Here is a 17,274-nt window from a genome sequence, read left to right on the forward strand (position 1 = left end):
TGTGAAACGCGGATCTCTATCCGAAACAATCATCACAGGCACCCCGGTAACCTCACTATGTCCCTAATATACAAGTCAGCAAGGTAATCTACCGAATCTCTTACGCACATAGGAATAAAATACGCTGACTTCGTCAACCAGTCAACTATCACCCAAATGGCATCACTAGCCCGTTGAGTCCTTGGAAGGCCCATAACAAAATCCATTGTGACATGCTCCCACTTTCACTCAACTATAGGCAAGGGTTGCAACAAACTCGCCAGCCTCTGATGATCGACTTTCACTTGCTGGCAAGTAAGGCACTTCGATACAAACACTGCCACATCCTTCTTTATACCCCTCCACTAAAACTAGCGACTCAGATCATGGTACATCTTTGTGCCTCCCGGATGCACCACAAGGCATGAATGGTGAAACTCTCGGAGTACTTCCTTTCGGCAAGACTCCATCACAAACAAGCGATCGCGGTATCTCACACTCAGGTCGGGATACACAATCAAACCCTTTTCTACCTTCCCACTGGAGATCTTCTCCCAGAGGCATGCTACCTTAAAGTCACCCTTTTGTGCTTCTAACACTCGGTTCACAAGTGTAGGTTGTGCAACCACTGAAAACAAGGCTGCAGACTGAACAGACTCGCCCAGATGCAAGTCAAACTTCCCAAGAGCACCCAACATCTCCCATTCTCCGATGGCAATACAAGCTACACTGCTGATGGATTTCCTACTTAGGACATCGACCACAACATTGGCCTTCCCCCCCGAATGGTAATGTAACTCGAAGTCATAATCCTCTATGAACTCCATCTACCTTTTTAGCCTCAAATTCAAGTCCTTCTGTGTAAATGGATTCTTCAGACTCTTATGATCAGAAAATACCTCAAATCTCTCGCCATACAGATGGTGCCTCCAAATCTTCAAGGAAAAAATCACAGCTGCTAACTCTAAGTCGTGAGTAGGATAATTCCTCTTGTGGGTTTTCAACTGCCCCGAGCCATAGGCTACTACCTTCCCTTCTTGCATCAATACACAACCCAAACCTTCCCGTGAAGCATCACAATACACCGAATAGCCTAAACCCCTCTCCAGAATAATCAAGACTGGAGCGATGGTAAGTCTAACCTTAAGTTCTTGAAACGACTTTTCACAAGTCTCACTCCACATAAATTTGACCCCTTTCCTTGTCAATCTAGTTAAAGGCGATGCTAATTTGGAGAAATCCTTCACAAACCGACCGTAATACCCAGCCAAACTGAAGAAACTACGAATCTCGAAAGCATTCTTAGGCTATACCCAATCCTGCATTGCATCTATCTTGGATGAATCTATAGTCACCCCTTCTACGGATACCACATGGCCTAAAAACTTAACTTCTTTTAGCCAAAACTCACACTTACCAAACTTAGCATACAGCTTATGGACTCTAAGCAACTCAAGTACTACTCGTAAGTGTGTCTCATGCTTCTCCTCAAAGGGTGAGTAAATCAAGATGTCATCCACGAAAACGACCACAGAGTGATCTAAGAACTCTCGGAAGATTCGGTTCATCAAGTCCATAAACACAGTTGGGGCATTGGTTAGCCCAGAAGGCATCACAAGAAACTCATAGTGGCCATACCGCGTACAGAATGCCGTCTTCGGGATATCCTCTTCCCTGACCCTTAACTGGTGGTAACCCGATCTTAGGTCTATCTTGGAGAAACAATGAGACCCTTTCAATTGATCAAATAGGTCATCTATACGAGGCATTGGGTACTTGTTCTTAACCATAACCCGGTTTAACTTTTGGTAATCAATACAAAGTCACAAGGCTCCATATTTCTTTTTAGCAAAGAGAGCCGGTGCTCCCTAAGGCGAAGTACTAGGGAGAATAAAACCCTTACCTAGTAATTCCTGGAGTTGAATCTTCAGCTAACTCAACTCTGCTGGCACAAACCGATACGGTGCCATGAAAATCGATGTTGTGCCAAGCACTAAATCAATAGAGAACTAGATCTCTCGGTGAGGTGGTAAACTAATAAGATCCTCAGGAAAGACATCTGAGTACTCACAAACCACTCTTGGCAACTAAACTTGAACTTCATCACACTCACTACTCGTAAAGCTAGCAAGAAGACAACTAAGCCCGCTCCGCCCACGCAGATCATATGCCGGTGATAAGACTCTATCCACCATGTCTCCAAAGAAATTAAAGCAGTCACCGCTCAAGGTACATACAGTAACCCTCTGACGGTAGCAATCTATAACAGCCTGGTATGACGATAACCAGTCCATACTCAAAATAATATTGAAACTAGTCATATCAAGCAAAACAAATGCAAAAGGTAATCAACGACTTGCAACCTTGATGTCACAACCCCGACACCCTTGTTTCAGAATAACCTCATTACCAATAGGTGACTCTACACAAATAGGAGATACTAACTGTGCCAACTCCAATCCCAAAACTGATGCAAATGCAAAAGAAATAAAGGAATGGGATGCACTCGTATCAATCAACACATTAGCGATCGAATTGCAAAACAGAAAGGTACCTCTCACTACTATGGAGCCAGTACAGGATCTGGCACATTAACAGCATACACGCACCCCGTAGGTCTCTGATCTACTTACACACCCCTCGAAGCATAAGACTGCTGCACTGACTAAGCCAAAGAGGATCCCTGATTGGCCCTCGAGGCCTATATTAACTGCGCTGGCTTGTGACTCTGTGTTTGCCTCGAACCAGACACACCAGGTGTACCACCCAACGGTGACCAAAACCTCTTCAAGTGCCCCGCCTGCCCACACTGATAACAAGTGAGCGGATGGCCCCTGTCTTGACTCTGGCCCTGAGAACGAGCCGAAGATGAAGCTGCTCACTGCCCTCCTCCCCTCTGTGGGCAAGCTGGAGACTTGTGGCCCAAATGACCACATTTGAAATGAGTGATGTCTCCCTGACCACCTCTTCTAGAACCCGAACTTAGCACTGGAAAGGTAGATCTCGAATGCGCTCTCTGGGACTACTGAGGGTTAGAACCCCTCTGCCTCTTACTGTCCCCCTATCCATCCTGACTCTTCCTAGAGCCCCTCATCCTCTCTTCCTCCGCATGCACGATAGTCTCAAGATGGGCTGCAGCCACCACAAGGCGCCCATAATCCCTAATCATGGATCCGGCCACTCTAAACATGAGCCCAGTCTACAATTTTTTCTCGAACTCCAAACATCAACGCTCCTCAGTCGCTACCAACTTCGGTGCAAACCTAGACAAGCCAGTGAAAGTGGCTTCAAACTCAGCCACCGGTGTGCTCAACTATTTGAGTTGAGAAAACTAATCCCTCAACTTCTCCCTGACCATAGCCGGTAAGAACTTGTCCTAGAAGGCATCAACAAAAGCTTCCCAAGTCCCTCCAATGCGCCTCCGGTGCATACTTCCACCACTGACCTGCGTCTCTCTTCAGCTGGAAGGACGCCAAGGTCACTCACAAGCCCCCATCCTTGATGCCAAGTATCTTAAACATCTTCACCATCTGTTTCAATCACTCATTAGCCTTCAGTGGCTCCTTAGGATCACCCAAAGACACGTCCGGATTCGATCGGAAGAACTCCCTCTTTAAGAACGATGGCCCAGTTTCAGCTACATGGGCCTGGACTTAATTCTCAGCCCTGAGAATGTCCATCGATTCCCTCAATGCTCTTTCCATTTCACGGGCTAAGGCGCCCATGTCCTGTTGATTTACTGGCTCGGCCACATTGGCCTGACCAACTCCTTCCTTGTGCACCAAAATCTCATCTGGTATAGGCACCTCATGCCTCCTAGGCCTACCACGCCTGCCACCCTGACCTCTTCCTAACATCCCAATGAAGGTAACAAGGAGATTAGCACATTTACAAATATACCAAAGCTAATTCACTCACGTCCTAATACGATGGACAACTGTAATTCACTCCACATAAGCACATAATCACGTAAAAACATACGAATTTCATTTTCGGATAATGACCGTCCCGTGGCGTTGCTAGAGTTCCAGCTAAAAACGACAATGATAAAGTGCCTTTCCAACTGGACTACCTGAAACCCATGAACCCAATCAACATCCTAGAAATTAAATTCCATACCCATATAATCGCATAAGCATATTATCATATAAGCACATAACATCATACATACGTCTCTAACAAGCGAGACAAACTCATTGTGGTACTAACCAATTCCCACGTCCCCAAAGTATTCAAACCCAGTATGCTCTGATACCAAGTTGTAACGCCCTCAAAATAAAGAGCATAAACCAACTCAGGAGATTCATAAATATGATAGAAAATGTTATACATTCATTCATTAGAGTTTATATTATAAGAGACATTACATGCATTATACTTTCATAAATGTTCATTCAGAAACTATAGTATGTAAAACTAGTTGATTACAACAAAATAAACACCCTACGGGCTTACACCTTTCCAAAATATCACTTGGTTACAACAAAAGGAAGAGTCATATCTCTATATATATAAAGCCCTCGGCTTGAATAAACATTTAACACCAAACAAAATAACAAAATGGAGCCTTCAATCCCTAAACCTCCGAAGCTATATCCTTGGAGGTGGCATATCTCCTGTACCTGAAAATGATTTCCCAAGTAGGGTGAGTCAAAGCCCAGTAGAGATATGCTAAAACAGTATATGAGATTTAACTAAGATATAAGCATCAGATAAATATGCAATATTCATAACCAACCCATATTCTTTCCAAAACCATTCAATATAGATAACCATACGTCAATCCATTTCCATTTATCCATTTCGGATTAATCTATTTACCAAATTCGCTATCATCTAATCAACCGAAATGAGACTACAACTCAAGAGTTTACAATTCAATACATTCATCAATCCAACACTTCTATTTTCTTGCCATTTTACAAAATTCACATCCGAGGGAATCGGCACCCATATATACATAAGATTTCGAGACTTTCACCTTGGACACTCCGGCCAACTTAGTTTTCAATGGAGTCTATCCCCTAGCTCCTCCCAAACAATGATACATATACAATGTATTTAAAAGCGTTGTCATATACAATGACTAACCAAATCACATATTTAATAGCTTAATCAAACCGTCATAGTCAATGACATAATTCAAATGATTAGTTTCAATTCACCTAATCCTCATGGAATTTCTACAACAAGCATAGCTATCCTTCACCGATAGTCCAAAATAGATATACAATCCATCAAATAGATAATTTATCAAATTTCCATAGGCGAGTGATTTAATAAATCCAACTACATCATTCAATTATACACCCTTCCAATTTCATATTTCCTACATCAATTTCATTATTTATTCTAAATAGTTCTTTGACACAAAATTAGGGCAAGTTTCCCCTTTTTCCAAATATTAACCCTAAGACCCAATCTCACCATTTATTTTCATATAGCATCATAGTCAAGTCCTCACCTACATATATGGAGCCAACTATAGAAAACCCCTCTTTCAAAATTCAAACCCAAACCCTAGCTTCACCCAAAACATTCCAACTCCACCATTTATACCAAATGACCAATACCTAGGTTAAAAACCACATCGAAGAGTAGAATATCCCTACCTCAAGTGTAGAAGCTCAAAGAGGATATAGGAGAATCTCGCAAATGCATAAAATCAAGCTTTACTCAGATGGAATGGAAGCCCACAAGATGCTCTACCTTTTTCTCAAAGGAAGTAGAGTAGAAACCCTTAGATTGTAGGGAATTTGTAGAGAGAAGTTGGATTTTTAGAGAAAGAGGGAGCCAGATTAGGGTTTCTAGTAAAAAGGAAATCAAAAAGTGAAGTAAAATGACCCAACTGCTAACTGATATACACGACCTTCACTTGAGTGAAGGAGTTATCGCTCGAGCGACCAGACACAACAAGTGGCCTTGCTCGAGCGCAAGAAGTGTCATTCGAGCGTAAAATGAAAAGCTTCAGAAGTTTTACAGATGCACACGCTCGCTCGAGCGCAAGAAGCCTCGCTCGAGCGAAGCACTTCACTTTCCCAGAAATTCTGCAGCTAGGAAAGAAACCTAAGGACTCTCAATTCTCGCTCGAGCACAAGAAACCTCGCTCGAGCGAAGAAGCAAATTACAAAAAGCTCGCTCGAGTGAAGAAGCCAAAATCTAGGCAACAACAATCTAAACCAACTGACAACCAACATGTTCCAAACTCGCCCAACAACTTCCAAAACTCAAATACAAAGAGTTAAAGGAGGAAAAACATGACATGGATACAATATTAAATCACGAAACCCAAGTCCATAATACAATAAAGGTTGGGGCAAATCGGGATCGCTATAACCTGTTTCTACGTTTGTTTTCATTTTCTCTTCAAATGTTTAAGACATCACCCAAAAAAAAAAAAAAAACCTTAATTCACAGTAAAAATTGTCTGCTTTTGGTGATTACACTTTTCCTTTCGTAAGGAATTACAAACATTCATATATATGTTATTTCTGGAGTATTAGTCTCTAGAAATATTTAAGCAAATCATAGTACAATTCTATTTTATTTTATTTTTTCATGGTCTCCTGTGATACTCTGTCAATTGAACAAATTATTATTATTTTTTGGGAAGGCAAAATTTAATAGAAAAGCTACATGAAAATGATTTCATGTAGGAACCGACTTTTTAATTTTCAAAGTTGATAACCTCGTTTTTGTTTTTCATTTATGTCATCTTACATTGAACCATAAAATTTAAATTAGGTATTCAATTGGGCAAAGTTTCAAAGGTTTTAAGGGGTTTCATTAGCAAACAATTGTTTTATTTTGATGAGAGGTTTCACCTTGTTTGCATGTCCATTAAAACGTTAAAAAATACAATTTAGTGTTAAATAGGATGTTGTTGAATATAAAAACTAGAATATTATGTTTAGAATAGAATTAGAATATTTTTTATATCGATTGTAGGAATCTCTCTTCTTGTCTATATTGTTTCCTAAAGTTGTATCATGAATATGTTATATATATATACATGGCCTCTACCTCATTCAAAGTTAAGCCAACTAATTCTCTCTATCCTTTTTGGTATCAAAGCCATGAAACCCTAGCCACCCACCCTTCTCTTTATTTTGGCAGCCCTTCTCACCGATAGCCACCTTTCTCCCTCCCTAGCCACCCAACAGCCCTTCTTTCTTTTTCTACCCTAGCCAATAGCCACCCTTCTCCCTTCCCAACTCCTTGGCAACTTTTCAAAACTGTTGCCACCAGATTTTTAGGTGCCGACTAGACCCCCTCTAGCTTGGGTCTAGTGCGGCTGTCCCTTTTGGGTAGTTTTACCACTTTCTTACCCTTCTAGGGCTCTTGTTTTGATGTGGTAAGCACTTTTCTGTGTTTACTTTGCTCATTGGGCTACCGAGTTTGTTCAATAGAATTTATTTGGATAAGCTGTTGAGTTTTTTCCGCCTTCTTATTTTTTCTTGGACTGTGTTGCTATCTCTGTGTCCTTTCAGCCCCTCTTCTCCCACCATAACTGATCCATCCTTTGTTGTTTCATCCAATATACCCACCAAACCTATCCCAATTTGTTCTACTTTTTCTTTCTCATTAGACCCACGTTTATCGTATTACTAGAGTGGTGTTGAATGGGAAAGATTTTGCTGCTTGGAGCCGCTCCCTTAAACTCTATTTAGGGGGCAAGGGAAAAGCTTTGGTTTTTATCTTCTGTTACCCAACCTGTTGTAACAGATCCTACCCGTGCACAGTGGGATATTGATAACTGTACTATTTTGGGATGGATGTTCAACCACATGGAAGACCGTGTTTATCACATGTGTCGCTATTGTGACACTGTTCCTAATTCATGACATGCATTGTCATAGATGTATGCTCATGCTCATATAAATGCTTGCATCTTTGAGCTCTATCAGGATATTACTCTGGCTTCCCAACCTACCTTGGGTCTTTCTATGTCAAAGTTCTTTGGATACCTTCAAGCCCATTGGGAAGAATTGGCTCAATATGAGCCCTTGACTAAGTTACCAGCAGATACTGCCTCTCTTGTGTCCAAACGCCTTGCTTGCCAGCACACTTATTAGTTTCTGATGGGTTTAAACTCTGAGTTTGAATCCCTTCGAACTTAGATTTTAAACACATCACCCATGCCATCTCTCTATAAGGCCTTTGTTACCATTGATAGTGATAAGCGTCGTAGGCATCTGGTTTAGCTGAATCCTTCTCTTCTGTCTCCAGTTTTATCTAATCAGATGTCTTTTGCTACAAAGTTAAGTTCTCGGGGTTCTACTAGTCTAGTTACTTGTCATCATTGTGGAGTTTCTGGTCATGTTAAGGCTTGTTGCTTTAAACTTCATCCTGAGTTACGGCTACGTTCTTCTGACCCTTGTGGTGTTGGCACCCCTCGGACTACGACTCTAGTGGATTTCGCTACTCTTGCTCTTGGGTCTCCTCATCTCCCTAATTTACATTAGTTACATACTCAGATTGGTCAGCTTTAGGCTCAACTTGGATCGCTTACTGCCAATTCCCATGGCCCATCATCTTTCCCTGCTGTCATCCTTGCAACAGGTACTTCCACTGCTTCCATGTTTGGTCTACTAGTCCCTCATGGGTTCTGGGGCTAATGATCATATGACGGATGAGTTTTCCTTTCTTTCTTCGCCAGCCCCTACTACTATTACCTAATCTATGTGTCTTGCTGTTGGTTCTTTATCCTCTGTTCGTCATAAGGGTGTAGTGTCTTTATCCCTACCATAACTTTGTCCTATGTTTTACATGTTCCCAAAATTTGCATATAATCTCTTATCTGTTAGTCATCTTACCAAACAATTTAATTGTTCTTTCATCTTATTACCCTCTCTTTGCCTTTTACAAGACTTGAGTTCGAAAAGGATTTTTGGCAAGGACCATGAGCGTGATAAGTTGTACTACTTTAGGGATCCATCGGACAAGCCTTCATCTTCTTCTTTAGCTAGTTTTCAGGCCCCTGTTTTGCTTGCTTCCATGTCTTGTGTTTTTACTATTCAGACTTTAGAATTATGGCACGCTCATATGGGTCATGTTAATTTTCAGTATTTATGTCAACTTTTTCTTTTATTTAATAAAGCTTGCAAAGATTCTAAGTTTCATTGTGTAGTTTGTGAGTCATTTAAGCATACCCGTACTAGTTATATCCCTCATATGACTCGTGCTCCTAGTGCTTTTGATCTTATATATTCTGATGTTTGGGGCCCTACCACTGTCACCGCTCTTTCTGGTCATAGATATTATGTGACTTTTATTGATGATCACACAAGGTGTACTTGGGTTAATCTACTTCATCATAAGTCTGAATTTTTTTCCATTTTCTCCAGTTTTTACAAATGGTTAAAACTTAGTTTCATACAGTTGTTAGGACTATTCATTTTGATAGTGGTTGGGAATATATTTCTAGTGTTTTTCATTCTCATCTTAATCAAACCAGTATTCTTCAACAACTTATTTGTCCTCGGACCCCTAAACAAAATGGTGTCTCCTTCGAGGTATGGGTGTTCTGAAGTCTTATTGGCATATGGCTATCCTTACTGTTGTTTACCTTATTAATAGGACTCTTAGTCGTGTATTACATGGTCTTACTCTGTTTCATACCGTTATGCCCACTGCCACTTTGTTTCCACTCTTACCTCGGGCCTTTGTGTAACGCCCTCAAAATAAAGAGGATAAACCAACCCATGAGGTTCACGAACATAATAGAAAATGTTATACTTTCATTCATCAAAGATTATATTACAAGAGATATTACATGCATTATACTTTCATAAAATGTTCATTCTGAAACTACAGCATGTAACACTAGTTAATAGTAAAAATAAATAAATGCCCTACGGGCTTACATCTTTCCAAGATATCACTTGGTTTCAACAAAAGAAAGAGTCCTAGCTTTATACATATAAAGCCCTCGACTTTAATAAACATTTAAGCATAAATGTAACAAAAACAGAGCCTTCAGCCCCTAGTCCTCCCAAGCTATGTCCTTGGAGGTGGCATATCACCACTACCTGAAAATGATTTCCCAAGTAGGATGAGCCAAAGCCCAATAAAGATAAACTAACACGATATATGAGATTTAACTAAGATATAAATGTCAGATAAAAGTCCAATACTCAAAGCAGACTTACATTCTCCCCATTACCATTCAATATTGATAACTATAACTTAATCCATTTCCATTCATTCATTTCAAATCAATGCATAAGTATAGTTCCTTATCATCTAAACAATCCCAAATGTGACTGCAACACATTTATTCACATTTCAATAACATTCATTATTCAAACACTTCAAACTTCTTGCCATTTTACGGATTCTCGTCCAAGGGAATCGGCACCCAAATATACACATATAAGGTTTCAGGACTTTCACCCTGGACACTCCGACCAACTTAATTTAAAATGGAGTCCATCCCCTATCTGCTACAAAACAATAGAGTACATCTCCTATCTCCTCCCAAACAATGATACATATACAATGTATTTAAAAGCGTCATATACAATGACTATTCAAATCCCATATTCAATGGTTTTATCAAACCGTCATATTCAATGACATAATTCAAATGACCAGTTTCAATTCACCTAGTCCTCATATAGTTTCTACAACAATCATAACTATCCTCCACCGATAGCCCAAAACAGATATTTCTAAACAGATATACAATCTATCAATAGATAATTTATCAAATTTTCCATAGGTGAATGATTTATCAAATCCAACTACACCATTCATTCACACATCCTCCCAATTTCATATTTCCTATATCAATTTCATTATTTATACAAAATAATTATTTAACACAAATTAGGGCAATTTCCCTGCATTTTCCAAAAATCAATCCCAAGTTCAGATTTCATCATTTTAACCCACATAATCTCATATTCAATACCCCATATATATAAAATCCCTCTTTTAAATTTTGGACCCAAACCCTAACTTCACCCAACTCCTCCCAAATCCCACCATTTATACAAAATGACAAATACCTAGGTTAAAAACTATAACAAGGTGTGGAATATCCCTACCTCAAGTGTAGAAGCTCAAAGGAGATGAAGAAGAACCTCAAAGGTGTCAAAACTCGATTTTGTTCGGATCAAGAGGAAGCCCACAAGATGCTCTAACTCTTTATCAAAGGGAGTGGAGAGACCCTTAGATCATGGAGTATTTGTAGAGAGAGAGTGTGTTTTAGAGAGAGAGGGTGTTGGATTAGGGTTTTTAGGAGAAAGGAAATCAAAAAGTGATGTAAAAATTCTCTGTTGCGAACTGATATATGCTACCCTCGCTCGAGTGAAGGAGTTGTCGTTCAAGCGACCAGACACAACAAGTGACCTCGCTCGAGCGAAAAATGCAAATCTTTAAAAGTTTTTACAGATGCATACGCTTGATCGAGTGCAAGAAGCCTCGCTCGAGCGAAGCACTTCACCTTCCCAGAAATTTTGCATCTGGGAAAGAAACCTGAGGACTCTCAATTCTTGCTCGAGCTTAAGAAACCTCACCCGAGCGAAGAAGTAAATTACATAAGGCTCGCTCGAGTGCACGAAGCCTCGCTCGAGCGAAGGAGCCAAAATCTGGGCAATAACAACCAAGACTAATTAACAACCAACCTGTTTCTAACACGCCCAAGACAACCCACTACTTAAACCCAAAGACAAATGAGGGAAATAAGATATGGATAACAATATTTAACCACAACCCAATACTTAAACCCAAAGACAAATGACGGAAATAAGATATGGATAACAATATTTAACCACGGAACCCGAGTCCGAAATATAACAAAGGTCGGGTCAAAACCAGAATCGCTATATTTGGGGTGTACTTGTTTTGTTCAAAATTGGAGTCCCACTTACACAAAGTTAGATGACAAATCTATTCATTGTGTCTTCTTAGGGTACTCTTCCATGTCCAAAGGGTATAGGTGTTATGATCCTATGTCTCATCACTTTCACGACACTTTGGATGTTACTTTTTGTGAGGATCTTCCTTTCTTTAGTACTAACCCTACTTTGTAGGCTTCTCATCCCGTTATTTCCACTATTCCCCCGATGACCATTTTGGACGAGGTTGAGACTGAGGTTGTCCCTCTCCCTCCTTCTCAACCTTCGTCCCTTCCCCTATTGCAAGTATACTCCCATTGCCCACGAACTCAACCCCCCTACTGCCTCTCTGATCTTTGGGTTAGGTAACTCTTCTCCTTTAGCTCCTCTTTCACCTCCTCGTCATAACTCACCTCAGGATCAACATCCTCCAAATCGTTTGAGTTATTTAAGTAGTACTAATCGTCATATTTCCCAGTATCTTTCTTTTGATAGGGTTTTCACCTCTTACCGTTCTTTCCTTGGCAAGCTTGAGTTCGAGTCCATTCCTCATTCTGTGTCTGAGGCCATTCAGAATCTTAAATGGGTAGCCAGCTATGTAGACTAAGATGGTAGCCTTATAATAGAATCATGTTTGGGATCTTGTCCCTTTACCTCCTAGGGAAAGCACGGTTTGTTGCAAATGGGTGTTCACCATAAAGTACCTTGCTAATGGCTCAGTTGACTGTTATAAAGCCAGCCTGGTGGCTAAAGGTTTCACACAGATTTCCGGCAAGAATTTTGGTTTGACTTTTGCCCTTGTCGCCAAGTTTACTTCTGTGCGTCTCCTTATCTCCCTTGCAATATCCCATTCTTGGCCTTTTCATTGGCTTAATGTCAAGAATGTGTTTCTTTATAGGAATCTTCTTAAGACGATTTACATGGCTCATCTACTCGATTTTTGGGTTAAGGGAGAGTACTCAGGGAAAGTGTGCCAGTTACACAAATCCTTGTATGGTCTGAAATAGTCTCCATGAGCATGGTTTGGTCGCTTCAGTTCTGTTATTATATCTATGGGCTTTGTTCAGTGCCACTCAGATCACATTTGTTTCATTCGCCAGAATTCTGCGGGAGAGTGTATAGTCTTATTAGTGTATGTGGATGATATTATTCTCATAGGTGATGACTCTGCCAGCATTGGTCAAGCAAAAAAGGACTTGGGCCAAACTTTTGATATTAAGGATCAGAGATGCCTCAAATATTTTCTGGGAATTAAGGTGGCTCGTTCAAGGGAGGAGATCTCCTTATCTCAAAGAAAGTACACCCTTGACTTGCTTAAGGATACTAGTATGTTAGCGTGTAAACTTGCTTCTACTCCTATGGATCCTAATGTCAAGCTCACATTAGAATCTAGTGAGTTGCTGGATGACCCAGACATGTATCAACATCTTGTTCGATGCCTCATTTATTTGACCAATACTAGATTTGACTTGACATTTGCAGTTAGTGTTGTGAGTTAGTTCATGCATGCACCTCGTAAAGAGCACCTTGAGGCAGTTCATCATATTTTGAGGTATCTAAAGACTTCTCCTAGCTTAGGGTTATTCTTTACAGCTGGTCTCCAATCTGGGCTCTCCTGTTTCATCAATGTAGACTATGTAGGATCTAGGATTAATCGGCGTTCCACTTCTGGTTTCTTTACTTTCTATGGTGATCATCTTATCTCATGGAAAAGTAAGAAACACACAGTTGTTTCTAGGCCTTCTGCAAAGGCTGAGTATCGGGCTATGGCACATGGGACATGTGAGATTCTTTGGCTTTGCTCTATTCTGGCAGAGTTGGGTTTTAAACAGATTGTTCATTCCTCTTTATTTTGTAATAACAAATCTGCCATTATGTTATCTTCTGATTCTATACTTCATGAGCGTACAAAGCATATCGAGGTTGACATACATTTCATTTGAGAAAATGTTCGGACTGGCATTATACGTCCATCTTTTGTCTCTTCTTCTCAACAGTTGGCAGAGATGTTCACAAAGTTTGTGGGACCAACTTTGCTCTAGTCTTTCATTGACAAGCTGCGCTTGTTAAATATCTTCAAGCCAGTTTGAGGGGGAAGGGGGGGTTGGATATAGAAACTAGAATATTATGTTTAGAATAGGAATTAAATATTTTTTATGTTGATTATAGGAATCTCTCTTCTTGTCTATATTGTTTCCTAAAGTTGTATCATGAATATGTTATATATATACATGGCCTCTACCTTATTCAAAGGTAAGCCAACTAATTCTCTCCATCCTATTGATGAAGGCTAAAATGGTTTTGCATGTCTTTTGTAAAACAAATTTTACTGGGACTATTAATGATAATGATCAATTCATTTATTTTCAAGTGTTACAAATTATCAATTTATTCATTTCTTGTCAATTAATTGGGTTCAAATTTTATGCAGATTATGTATCAAAAAACAAAAAAAACATATCTGTGGGTGCTGTGGTTTGGATTGTGGCTACTGTAGCTTTTGTTATCATCTTGCTTCTAGGTATTCTTTGGTGGAGAGGCTACCTACTACGTAAAGATACAATGGAACATGGTATTTGCAAACCTTAAAATTGTAGAAACATTGAACTCTCTTTCGATCCTCATTTTCATATTTATTATGAGCGCTATACAATATTATATTCATGTCATAATGCGTCTCAATTTCTTAAAAAATATTTTCTTGTTCAAAATTTTTTTTAGATATCAAACTGTTTAACATACATTACAAGGCATTCTCTGCTGGGACACGAAGTGCAGATATTCACTTCGTGGATTAGGTGTTTAAATCCTTCTTATCTAACTTGGTTTCTTCCACAGATCTGAAGGGTCTTGACCTGCAAACTGGTTCATTTACCTTGCGGCAACTTAAAGCTGCCACAAACAATTTTGATGTCGCTAATAAGATTGGAGAAGGTGGTTTTGGCTCTGTTTACAAGGTACTCTACACATGGATTACTTAAATTATCATAATAATGCATGTTGTTCCATAAAAAACATCCTTCTAATGTACATTTTATCTTAAATTCTAGGGACTTTTGTCAGATGGGACTATAATTGCTGTAAAGCAGCTTTCTTCCAAATCAAAGCAAGGAAATCGTGAGTTTGTGAATGAAATAGGAATGATTTCTGCTTTGCAACACCCTCATCTTGTAAAGTTGTATGGATGTTGTGTTGAAGGAGATCAATTGTTACTAGTATATGAGTACATGGAAAATAATAGCCTTGCCCGTGCCTTGTTTGGTAAACTTCAAAGCTTTATGCAACTACTTTGCATATTAGAGCATCTATGCCCACACATATTTAAGCATGTATGATTTAACTGACTAGTACTTCTACATGGGTTGTTCATTTCGTGATTTGAAGGCCTAGAAGAGTGCCAGTTGAAATTGGATTGGGCGACAAGGTACAAGATCTGCATTGGTATTGCTAGAGGTTTGGCTTACCTCCATGAAGAATCAAGACTTAAGATTGTTCACAGAGACATCAAGGCCACTAATGTGCTGCTTGATAAGAATCTCAACCCTAAAATTTCGGACTTTGGTCTGGCCAAACTTGGTGAAGAGGATGATACCCACATAAGCACTAGAATAGCTGGAACCTAGTGAGTCCCCATGCTTCACATTCACAGTCATTATCATTATTTTCATAGTTTTCGTTGTTTAATTGTTTTTTCTCTTTTTCTCCATTATTATTGTTCATAATTACACCGGTCTTTACCATGGGCAACCTTATGGAAATAAAGTTGAGCTATCATGTTTTCAACTAAACTAGAATGAATATGACAACATTTCATTCATATAGCAAATGTGATGTGATCATTGTGAATATGCAGTGGATATATGGCACCTGAATATGCAATGCGTGGTTACTTGACTGACAAAGCAGACGTTTATAGTTTCGGAATTGTTGCATTGGAAATTGTTAGTGGGAGAAATAACACTACCTACAGACGAAAGATAGACTCACTTTATCTCCTTGATTGGGTACGTTGAACACCTTCCTTTCTTGCTCTTCTTGTTAGTCCTACATCTGCTTTTCATCTATCAAATCGAGCTTGATTTTGGGACAAAAAAGTAAAAGAAAAAAAAAATCAAAATGCTACTAATTGCGACTTTATAAATGTTATTGATTATTCTGTGAAATAACAAATAATAATTGTCAAAACTAGAGGAGTGTAATTTATGGCATACATCTCGAATTGACACAACATAAGACTAAAAATCTTAAACAAGTTGGCATGCGAACCCAAAAAAATTTATACTATACTAATACAGATCTATAAAGTACTCAATTTTCTTTGAAGCAAACAAATCTTGTTCAAATTAATATTCATGGATATTGATACTTGAATTCAATGGTAGCAATGTGTTTCTTTTGCTGTAGGCACTTGAGTTAAAGGAGAAAGGGAAATTGTTGGAGCTAGTGGATCCGAAGTTGGGACCAGACTTCGTCGAAAAAGAGGTCATTGTCATGATTAATGTAGCTTTTCTGTGCGCAAATGTTACACCAACAGTTAGACCTACTATGTCTTCAGTTGTGAGCATGCTCGAAGGCAGAGTTGTCTTCGAGGAGTTGGTTTCAGATTCAACTGTTTTTAGTCACAAGATGACGCTCAAAGGAATGATGGCCGATCTGCAACATAGCCATGAAACAGATATGAATGACAACTTAATTGAAATGCCGTTGACTGCTTCTTCTAGTTCCGTTGCTGATCTCTACCCACTAAATTTGAATTCTGATTATTGGGCAAACAGAGAATAGAGAAATGGTACAAATTGTCTTGCTTGGTTTACGTGACAATATTATCCTTGCAATATAACAGTGTGCATTTTATTTCTTTTTTTTTTTTTTTTCTCTTTTTGGAATATCTTCACAATAGATGAATGCTTAGTACATCTAGAGAATTGTTCAAATATTTGTGTTGCTAAATGCATATATATATATATATATACATATATATATATACATATATTTAAAACCATGTGTTTGAAGTATATTGGAAAATCCTATGTTTTATTCAGTTTTGGCCTTTTAGATGTTTTCTTAAACAAGAATATTTATTGTATTATAATTTTCCTTTTGTGGAGGAATGATCAAGGTAGTTAAGCATGTGACGTTATTTTTAAGTAGCCAAGTTGAGAGGTTCGAAGTGTTGATGGTATGCTCTGATACCACTTTTGAGTAGTGGGAAAGGAGTTTATACCGGTTGTGATAGTATACAAAGAGAGGAAAACAATTGAATAAACACTTCTTTTATTCAATCACAAACAAATTATAAAAATAGAGTTATCTCTCTGTAAACTCTCAAATTCTCTTAACTTTCTTAGAATTCTCTTTATCTGGTGTCACGACCTAACTCCCGAATGCTTAGGGCTGGAATCTCAACTTATTAATTCTGATTGAACAAATTAAGTGGCGCAAGAAGAAGCAA

The 17,274-nt window shown here is 39.1% G+C and overlaps 1 protein-coding gene across 12 annotated transcripts in view; it reads left to right on the top strand.

Annotated features, from left to right (window-relative positions):
- The window catches only part of LOC114320718 (putative leucine-rich repeat receptor-like serine/threonine-protein kinase At3g14840), a 251,004-nt gene extending 234,182 nt beyond the window's left edge, over positions 1 to 16,822 (top strand). For 11 of the 12 annotated variants that reach the window (XM_082879575.1, XM_082879582.1, XM_082879574.1 and 8 more), the window contains 6 exons: positions 14,254 to 14,394; positions 14,661 to 14,779; positions 14,873 to 15,083; positions 15,207 to 15,444; positions 15,676 to 15,826; positions 16,227 to 16,822. In XM_082879575.1, the coding sequence (XP_082735701.1) occupies positions 14,254 to 14,394; positions 14,661 to 14,779; positions 14,873 to 15,083; positions 15,207 to 15,444; positions 15,676 to 15,826; positions 16,227 to 16,604 (1,238 nt within the window). In that variant the 3' untranslated portion in view covers positions 16,605 to 16,822. The remainder of the gene's footprint in view (positions 1 to 14,253; positions 14,395 to 14,660; positions 14,780 to 14,872; positions 15,084 to 15,206; positions 15,445 to 15,675; positions 15,827 to 16,226) is intronic. The other variant, XM_082879583.1, reaches the window with a different exon arrangement.
- Positions 16,823 to 17,274: the final 452 nt, after the last annotated feature.

Source organism: Camellia sinensis, chromosome 7 (genome assembly GCF_055761805.1).
Source record: "Camellia sinensis isolate YWXY chromosome 7, ASM5576180v1, whole genome shotgun sequence".
In the NCBI taxonomy this organism is placed as follows: domain Eukaryota; kingdom Viridiplantae; phylum Streptophyta; class Magnoliopsida; order Ericales; family Theaceae; genus Camellia; species Camellia sinensis.